General features: G+C 41.4%; 1 protein-coding gene across 1 annotated transcript; it reads left to right on the plus strand.

Moving 5' to 3' along the window:
* Positions 1-869: 869 nt before the first annotated feature.
* Positions 870-8078, plus strand: GJB2 (gap junction protein beta 2). The gene is made up of 2 exons (XM_043998354.1): positions 870-1413; positions 5803-8078. The coding sequence occupies exon 2, from the start codon at positions 5825-5827 to the stop codon at positions 6503-6505; it is 681 nt and encodes a 226-aa protein (XP_043854289.1). The 5' UTR covers positions 870-1413; positions 5803-5824; the 3' UTR covers positions 6506-8078.
* Positions 8079-10350: the final 2272 nt, after the last annotated feature.

The following is a 10350-nucleotide window of genomic DNA, read 5'->3' on the forward strand; positions in this document are numbered from 1 at the left end:
TTCCTTTTCTTTTCTTCCTGTATCTACAGTTGATCCTCAGGTCACCCACTTCCCCCAAAATCTTAAATATAACAATGAAAGAAGTGAAATCCAAAATGGGAGTTCTGCATGTGAAATCAGCCACCACACTGATATTCTTCTCTCCCCGACCCCTTTTCCCCCCCAAGAGCCCCTTGCCTTTCCTCCACCTACAAATGCATCAGATAAGGGCAATTTGTATTGCTACATCTACAGCCCTATAGCTGAAAACTCTGGCAGTGTGGTGGGTTTAACTAGGGAAGTGGAAACCCCATTCATTGATAAGACAGAGGTTCTTCCTAGTATTGGGAAGAAGCATCTAAAAAGAAGAAAATAGATAAAGATCCTCTTCCTCCATTGGTCATTTCAGTAGTAATAGCAAACAATAATAATAGTATTAAGCTCCACAACAAGAGAGCAAACCACTAAGAGAACATATACATATGCACATATTAGGTATGTGCATATATGTGTGTATTATATACACATACACACACATACATATGCATACGCGTGTAGATAGGTAGGTAAGTAGGTAGACAGATAGATAAATCGATAGATAGATGATAGATAGATAGATAGATAGATAGATAGATAGATAGATAGATAGATAGATGGATAGATGGAGGGAGGTTTGAGGGGGTTTTGCTTGCAACCTTTTTTATTTTTAAAATTTTATTGTGTCCTTCCACCGGGATTTTCAAACACTTCTCACCTTTTTCTGGAGTTTTCACGGAGCCGAATCGTTTAGAAAATCAGTGAGAGCATCAAATATACAAATCCTCCCCTTCCCGCCCCTTCCCACTGTATTTTTTTTCTTCTCCGCCCTACCTAAGAGCCCAGAAGTTCCAGTCTCTAGACTCTACCAGGCGCGTAGGGCAGGGGCTCCGGGGAACTGGGGGGGCTGGGAGAGCTGGGCTTTGGGCTTTGCATTATCAAGTGCGCTCGCCCAGGGCTATCCGCAGCCCTCATCTTAGTGCGAGTCCAGCCCTGCACCCCTAACTTGTTGGCTTGGGTCGGCGTTGGAGCCGCCTCTGCACCCTCTCCCCCTCCTTAACTTTCTAAATAGCTTCAGGGAAGAGGCGGGGTGAGAGGTGCGGTTAAAAGTCTGGAAACAGGTGTCTAAAACTTAAAAAGCTCAGAGGCGCCTCTCCACTTCTCAACTTGGTGAGTCAGAGAGAGGCACACAGGCCACACCGGCCACACCGCCGGGGGAGCGAGAGAGCGAGTCAGCTCCCTTAGGTCGCAGTGGCCGGTGTCTTCCCGAGCCACCGGCACCTAACCAGCAGAGTTGGGGGCTGAGCCCGCCGCTGGCCCCCCCAGATCAACCTTGTCCGCCCGGGCAACGCTCCGAACTGCTTTGTGGTTACCAGCTGCCGGGTGCTTCTGACACAGGTAAGGCTCGCTCCTCTCCGGTGCGCTTAGGAAGAACCGGTAGCACCAGATTGTCGGGAGGGGCGGTGGGTGACCCGGAGATCGGTTCTCATAGGAATCCGGCTTGCCTCGAGCGGCTCTAGGGAAAGGAAAGAAGAGAAGGACTCTGGTCCGAGTGAGACCTCAGATTGCACTTCGGGGATCCTGGAGCCGTGGCCTAGACCGCCAGAGGAGGGATCTGAATAGCCTCTAGGGGGGCCAGATCTCGAGTGTCAACAAGTTTCTTCGACCTAGTTCCGAAGCGCGGCTTTCCTCCGAGCGCTCGGGTGTGAGGCCCCACGCGCAATCCGGACCGCTCACAAGTCACAGGGCTAGGAAAAGTTGAATGGGGACACCGGACTGGGGGAGGGAGGGGACCGTAAATCGAGGGGACGCGGGGGAGGGGAGAGACAACGAACGTTCACGGTCAAGTACAATGGAAACGTGCGGATGGAACAGTAGCCTCCCATTGGGGTCATTTCATTATGTGGTTTACCTGACGCTGGGCTGGAGAAGGACAGTCACTTTTTAGAAAAGAATAAGCCAAGATGGCAATGCCCACACAAGAGGACACCTTCGCTATTCCTTCTCCACAGGCACCTTTGTAAAAGGATAATAATTTCCTGCAAGGTGGTGGAGAAAGGTTAGAATTAAAGGAGAAAATCTGACGCATACACAACTCTCTCTGTAGGACAGCTTCAGACCTAAGGCTACTTTTGAAAACAACGCCCCCCCCCCCCCGAGAGAGAGAGAGAGAGAGAGAGAGAGAGAGAGAGAGAGAGAGAGAGAGAGAGAGAGAGAGAGAGAGAGAGAGAGAGCGAGAGAGAGAAATCGTTTTCCAAACAAATGTAGAGTTCGTTCACCTTTGGTGTTCTCTAGCCGGAAGGTGTTGCGAATATTATTTACAATAGGCTTGTGGGGAGTTTGCACCGTGATGAGAAAATGTTTTCTTTAGAATAGTTGCCTCATTCAAAAATGCACCTTAGTTGAGAAGTGGAGGGGTGTGGGGGGAGAGACATAACTAGACACTACATAGTCAGACTTCCTGAGAAATGGACACACAACTTGTTTCATACCCTCTGAACCTCGCTAGTGTAGCGGGTCTTTGTAATCTGACAACATCCGTCCCCTTATCCCTAAATCTGTCCTGTGTGCTCCTTAGCTTCAGAACTTGGTCAGTCAGAATTACGGACTGAGGAGATGGGGAGTTGGTCCAGACCCAGGGCTAGAAGTTCAATGTGGGTGTCAGATGCTGCCCCTGGTTTGGCCACTGCTTCTCCTTGAATTACCGGCAGAAAGGGTAGGGGTGCAGAATTCAACATTTCTCCTTTTCTAGTACTGAATCATCTTCCTTTGATTCATCCTGTGCTGTCTCAGATAGCCAGGATGCCTCAACTCGCCCTCTGGCAGTATCACTCCATAATTGCAGGGTGGTTCAGGGTAAGGATCCCACTGCCCCCATCAGGAGGGGTGGCTACAGTTTAGAGATCAGTCTTTCAATTTGCTATTTTGTGTATGGGAATTGTTTTTGGTTTTGTTTTTAAAATCAATAACAGGATAATTTGTTCCTCAAATCACAACCAGCTGATCTCTAGGTCCTAGAATGGGAACAGTATCCAAAGACTCAGAGCTGGAAAGGTCCCAATCGAACTTCCTCACCCTCGATTTACACATGGAAAGGGAAAAGAATAAGTATTTATGTAGAACCTACTATGTGCCAGGCACTGTGCTGTGACCCTTCGAGATAGCTCCCATTATTTATCCTCATTTTACATTTGAGGAAATGGAGGCAATTAGAAGTTGTTACTTGCCCAGAGTCATAAAGCTACTGTTTCTGTGGCCAACTTTAAACTCAGATCTTCCTGATTTCAACCTCTACCCATTGTGCCACCGACTGCCTCTTATGAGAAAACTAAGGCCTCAAGACTGGTAGGTAGTAAGTGACAGGACTGGGATTAGAACCCAGGACCTCTAACTCCAATCCAATAATAGCCAGTACTTAGAAGCACTTAAAGATTTGCCAAGTACTTTACATGTTATCTCATTTGATCTACCATGCTTTCTACTCTGCCATTCTGTCCCAATTCTTTGCAGGGGAAGAGGGTCAAAAGCTTAAACCTTCTGTAATATATCCAGTAGGGAAATTCTTCCTTGATAATAGAATTTCATGCCTTTTTTTTTTAAATCAGGATCAGGGCCCTTGGCCATAAGAGACACTAGAAAGTTTTGAGTTTCATAATCTGATTCTTTATTGTAAGTTCATTTCTACTCTTGTTTGCTTCAAGTTTACCTACATATACACCTCCAATAACGTAATAAGAATGGAAATGAGTGGAAACTCAAAAAAAGACATCTAGTTTCATTCCTAACTTCCAGGAAGGTTTCCCTATAAATATAGTAAAATCTGTACTTGAGTAATTCTTTACTTTTTTCCCCCCAGTTTCCCATTTTCAAGCTGTATTGTGCTAGGTGTTTCAGTACTCAAGTTTAAACTATATAGTTTTTGCCATGTTTGTGACCTTCTCCAGATCTCTTCTGCTTTGATGGTATTTGACGAGGTCCATCAGAATGTTACCAACTGAGACATTTGATGTCAGTCAATAAGTGCCTGGTTGCTGGCAACCACTGTAACGTAATGCACTGTAATGAGAAGAGATTTGGTTGAGCGCTTGCTTTAGGTGATAAAACAGGACAAAACTTGCTCAGAATAAGGAGAGCACAAACTTTTGAGTAAGAGAAAGATGTCAGGTTCATTATAATGGGTGGGAAATAGGTTACTCATCAGGGTAGTATGATGGGCGGTCCTTTTATTAAAAGGGGGTTATAGAGGGGGCAGCTAGATGGCGCAATGGATAAAGCACTGGCCTTGGATTCAGGAGGACCTGACTTCAAATCCAGCCTCAGACATTTGACACTTAACTAGCTGTGTGACCCCTGGGCAAGTCACTTAACCCTCATTGCCCTGCAAAAACAAAAAAAAAAACCTAAACTAAAAGGGGGTTATGACAGAAGGTGTGCAACTATATGTAAATGAAGACTATTCATATCCTGTAACAAGAGTTAGAGAGCTGAACCAACGGTTATTGGTACTGCCAAAATTGTGAATCTCCCCATCTTTCCCCACCAGTTTTCATAGTTAACATTTAACCAAAATAAGCTGTGGTTATTAATGAACCAAGATAATAGTGTTAGGTCAGAATTATAAGTGATCATTAGGTCATATCCTCTGCTTTTTTTCATGATTTATCATCTTATGAAATATTTCCAGAATTAAAGCCAAATCTCAAGTTACTTAGGTTATAAAAATACTTTCTAAGACTTGAAAACAAATATCCCCCTAGAAGGGGGCTCCTAAATTATAGTGGAGCTCATCAATTAACTTACTGAGTGACTGACTATTGGATGTAAGAGAACTGGGGACCTGTTTATTTTGCATTTAGTAAGGGGAAGTAGTTTCCTTTTGAGAAATTTTGCCCAGAGGACCTTGTATATAAACCAACACCACCAACTTCTGTTACATGTCAAATTCTGAAATAATAACAAAATTGGTTTTTAAGTGATGTATTCTTCAGGACGACTTGACTCACTGTTAGTCAAATGGCCTCAATCAAGTTGTTTCTTGACCCTCTGACTCAGATTTCTCCAACCTCTCTGCCTTTAAAGCAAACTTTGGCTCAGGATGGAATATATCCCAATAGTGGGACCCAAACCTGAACTCTTGTTTTTTGTGATTGACAAAATGAAGAGATGGCCGAGTTCAGCTATACTGGTTGTGAAATGTCTGAAAATTTCTCTTAGGGAAATGTTTCTCAAACTGTGCTGAAAGAAACCCTGAAACTCCCCACATTTTTTAATGAACCTTGTGTTGTTAGTAAACATTAAAAATTATTTTAGAAGATTTCACTTGTAAGTTTCTGTCAATGAATCATTTAAACTGAAGGGTTCTACCACGCAGAACCTTAGATGATTCTGTCATTTCTGAGTTCATAGGTGTAGTAAAATTGAAGTTTTAAGGTGTAGTTTCACTCCCAAGTCATCATATTATTAAATTGTCAAAGACTGAAATCTCCAGATGACCTAACTACTTGTAATTAGCCCATTCTTTAGAGAACACATTAAAACTTGTCCAAGATAGCGTGGGTACTATACATTTAATCCTTATGACAAACAAAATTGCTGATTTTGCTTTTACCACTTTTTGTTATTACTGCTGAGATTGCTTAAGTGTTGGCATTTGCTTGAGGGGGAAAGATTTTAAATAGTTTGCTCAGCTGAGTCTCAGAGTTCTCATCAGTCAACATAAGACTTTTGGTCCTATTTTCCTCTGCCTTTACTGTTCCAGGATTGATTATCTTCCTTTTTGTCTCTTAGTGCAAAGCCTGAAGAAGAGAAGATGGACTGGAGCACACTACAGACTATTTTGGGGGGTGTCAATAAACACTCCACCAGCATTGGCAAAATCTGGCTCACTGTCCTCTTCATTTTCCGCATCATGATCCTGGTCGTGGCTGCTAAGGAAGTGTGGGGAGATGAGCAGGCTGATTTTACCTGCAACACTCTCCAGCCAGGATGCAAAAATGTGTGCTATGACCACTTCTTCCCCATCTCTCACATCCGACTTTGGGCTCTGCAGCTGATCTTTGTGTCCACCCCCGCCCTTTTGGTGGCCATGCACATCGCTTACCGGAGGCATGAGAAAAAGAGAAAGTTCATCAAGGGAGAGATGAAGACTGAATACAAAGACATAGAAGAAATCAAAAAACAAAAGGTTCGCATTGAAGGTGCCCTGTGGTGGACCTACACGAGCAGCATATTCTTCAGAGTCATTTTTGAAGCGGTCTTCATGTACGTGTTCTACTTTATGTACAATGGATTCTCCATGACTCGAATGGTGAAATGCAATGCTTGGCCCTGTCCCAATACCGTGGACTGCTTTGTTTCTCGACCCACTGAAAAGACAGTCTTCACTGTTTTCATGATTTCGGTGTCTGGGATTTGCATACTGCTAAATGTCATTGAATTGTGTTATCTGATGATAAGATATTGTTCTGGGAAGTCCAAGAAGCCTGTTTAAAGAATTTCCCAACTGCCAGATAAAAGGTAGATGAGTCAAAATGGATGTGGCAACTTCTGCTAGCTGTCAGGACACTGCCACCAATATTTCCCAAAATACAGAATACAAACCCTTTTTTTTTTTTAAGTCATTAATTGAAATCCCTATAGTCCCCACATGACACTCCTGATGACAGTGCCAGTAATCTCCAGTTGGAGATTTACTCTCTTAAGGCCTCACAGAAAGGTCCAATTCTACCCGTTTTTAGCTTTTTGTTCTTTAAGACAAAAGTTAGCTGCAGTGACACCCTGTACCGGGAGCATTCGTTCCAAGATGCTTTTCTTTTTTAAAAGTGGGAATGTGCTTTTGTTTCTCTGACTGCAATAGTGGGAGTGGAGGGAACATTAGATCCTGGAAGGGCTATGGGTGAGCTTGATCGGTCTGTTTCTTCTGGTGATGACTTCACTAATTAACCACAAATTAAAGCCGGACACATAGAAATCGGAGACTTTGTAAAATGTAGCCACGTCATTTGGAAGAGTTCATTTCCAAGGCTGTACAGTTATCTTATGCTCTAACTTGCATTATGCTGGGTTGTTCTTGGTTTTTAAATGTTAGAACAAGATACATCCTATGATCGACACAATGCCCTGATTACTCTGTACCTTTGCTGTTCCTCCTATTTCAAATCTTCAGCTTTGTAACATGTACATGACATGTATTTAGCTACTGTCTTTTACATGTCTTTATTTAAAATACAGACTTTTGGTCATGGATAACTTGCAGTGAAATAGAGAGGGCCTCTAAAATATTGGTGATATAGGGGGTAACAGTATGTCAGCACCTCTCAAGGACTTTTCTTAGAAATAGCCACAGAGAAGTGGTTACTCTTGATTCATGGTAGCAGGTCTCTGTGTACCCTAAACAGAAAAGTGATAGTCTATAAACAATGAAAAGACTTGTGCTAAAAGTTGAGTGTTGGTGCACATCTGGCATCAGATAGTAATCAGTTGCTCTCCTATATTCTCCTATGATATGTCGGCATCAAAATGGCAATGATTTTATTATAATATGTTCTGAATACAATAAGCTCCTTGAAGACAAGAACTGTTATCATTTTCATCTGTGTCCCCGATGTCTTGAATATAGTGGGTACTTAGTGAATATCTGAGTTGGGGCTTAGATCAATCTTGATTATTAAACATATGAAGTTCAGTTATTTTCAATAGTTTGTTTCCTTTAAGGGTTAATAGGAAACTGAAAAACATTAAAGCAGGAATGTGGAAGGTGTGATGAACAAAGACAAAACTAAGGATTAGATAAATACATCCGGGGTGTAAAATATGGTTAGCCGTTCCATTAGGACAAGTTGAATCCCAATTGCACTCTGTTCTCAAACAAAGGTACTTTTCCTCAAAGGTACTAGCATTGGGAAACCTTTTGTAATAATGATTTTTTTTACTTGTAAGTTCATAACTAAAATAATTGTGTAATATCTAAAATTGTACTTGAAAGTATTACAAAGCATAATGGAGTCATGCAGATGGCTATTTTCATTAGATTAAATTTTTAATAAAACATCAACTCAGTTTTACCTGTAGTCTATTTTGTGTGTAATTACATTTCTATTTTACATTTCATGCCAACAGTTTTAAAAACAGATAATGTTATAGTGTGTCTACCCCATACCAGCACTCTTCTACTCCAGCTACATAAAAATCACCACAAGGAAGCCTGGCAAAAGAGGAGTTAAATCCCCCCTGCAAGAGTTTTTCATATACCCACTCACTTTTGCTCAGTGAGAAATGAGGACCTCTTGACAGGAGAGGTGGATATTGATTGTATGAGTTGAGGGCTTCTGGGTCATCATAGCTTTTGGCAAATTCAGTTTAAAGCCCACTGAATTAGTTTTAAATTAACTGTTTGACTACTAGCTGAGTCATAGTAACCAAGAAATTAAAATGGAGAAAACTGACCATAGCTGAATAAAAAACATGTGCAGTATGCTTTTTATGGCATTTTCTTTCTTTATTTATAACCAAGGCTGGTTTTTAAAAATGGCTTTTTGTTCTTTGGTGTACATTTCCATGGGAAATAAACCAGATGGACCAGCCCTTTGTACTTGTGTGTAAGACTGTAATATGTTCATGAAATCCTGCCAGCTTGCCTGACCTGTTATAGACGCTACTGAAATCCAGATTACTCTTAGTTATATGTCCTCTTCTCAAAGGTAATAATAACAAAGATGATGGTGATTTATGATGCTGACCTTGCCCATTCAGTACAGGCCTTAAATCCCAGAAATTCAAAGCAATTTATGCAATTTATACACAGATAATTATTAGCATCATTTATGGGGGAAGGAGCAAGAGAAAAAAACTATAATGCTAAGAATTTATGAACTAGTTTTAGATAAGAAAATAAAAACCTAGGATATGTGTATAAAAATCTGTTTTATACTATTGTATCTCCCACAATGCTCAGCAGTGCCTTGTACATAGTAGATATTCAATAAATATTTGTTTATTGACACAACTTGTTTGAGTTATGTTAATTCAACTAGATGTGCTGAATTTGGGGAATACAATGCAATTCAGGTGACACTTCCTACTACAGAATGGTGAGACAAGGCTTCGCCTGGTGTCTTGGACAGAGTAAGCATTTCATGAATGTATTATCATTAGTTCATCCCATCTGGAGCTAGAAAGGACCACAAAGGCCACCTAGTCCAACTCTTGCGTTTTACAAGTCAGTAAGTTAATCGATATTTAGTACATACTATGTGTCAGGCACTCTGCTAATTACTGGAGATACAAATACAAAAAAAGAAAGACAGACTTTGCTCCTGAGGAGCTTACGCTGTAAAGGGAATGACAAAACACAGAAGGAAGCTGAAAGGGGGTGGGAGTGGCAAGTGGAAGATGCCCAGGAGGACGCGATGGAATCTGGTCCAAAGAAGTACAAACTTACGAGATATGACGAGATGGCTGGCCTGGAAGCTCAGAGAGGAGTGTTTTGTCCCACCCTCCAATCTCCCAATCAGAGGAGCAGAGAGTTTTTTAATAAAAGTATTTTATTATTTTCCAGTTACATATAGAAATAGTTTTCAACATTTGTTTATATAAGATTTCCAATTTCCAATTTTTCTCCCTCTCCCCTAGACAGCAGGCAATCTGATATAGGTTATATATACATAATAACATTAAACATATTTCTGCACTAGTCATGTTATACAAGAAGAATCAGAACACAAAGAAAAACCTCAAATCAGAAAACCAACAGCACCAAAAACAAAAGAAATAGTATGGTCCAATCAGCATCCATATTCCCTTTTTTTTTCTGGATTTGGAGAGCCTTTTCCATCGTGAGTCTTTTGGAACTTTCTTGTTCCACTGGATTGGTGAGAAGAATCTAGTCTATCACAGTTGATCAACACATAATGTTGATGATACTGTGTATAATGTTCTTCTGGTTCTGCTCATCTCACTCATCATCAGTTCCTGCAAGTTCTTCCAGGTTTCTCTGAACTCCACCTGCTCATCGTTTCTTACAGTACCATAGAATTCCATTACATTCATATACCACAACTTGTTCAGCCATTCCCCAATTGATGGGCAGCCCCTCAATTTCCAATTCCTTGCCGCCACAAAAAGAGCAGCTATAAATATTTTTGTACATGTGGGTCCTTTTCCCTTTTTTATGATTTCTTTGGGGAAAAGACCCAAAAGTAGTATTGCTGGGTCAAAGGGTATGCACAGCTTTATAGCCCGTTGGGCATAATTCCAAATTGCTCTCCAGAATGGTTGGATCAGTTCACAGCTCCACCAACAATGCATTAGTGTTCCAATTTTTCCACAGCTTCTCCA

This window comes from Dromiciops gliroides, chromosome 3, assembly GCF_019393635.1.
Source record: "Dromiciops gliroides isolate mDroGli1 chromosome 3, mDroGli1.pri, whole genome shotgun sequence".
NCBI classification, from domain to species: Eukaryota; Metazoa; Chordata; class Mammalia; order Microbiotheria; family Microbiotheriidae; genus Dromiciops; species Dromiciops gliroides.

Coding starts and splice junctions, on each gene's coding strand:
- GJB2 (XM_043998354.1), top strand. CDS start 5,825: ATGGACTGGAGCACACTACAGACTATTTTGGGGGGTGTCAATAAACAC.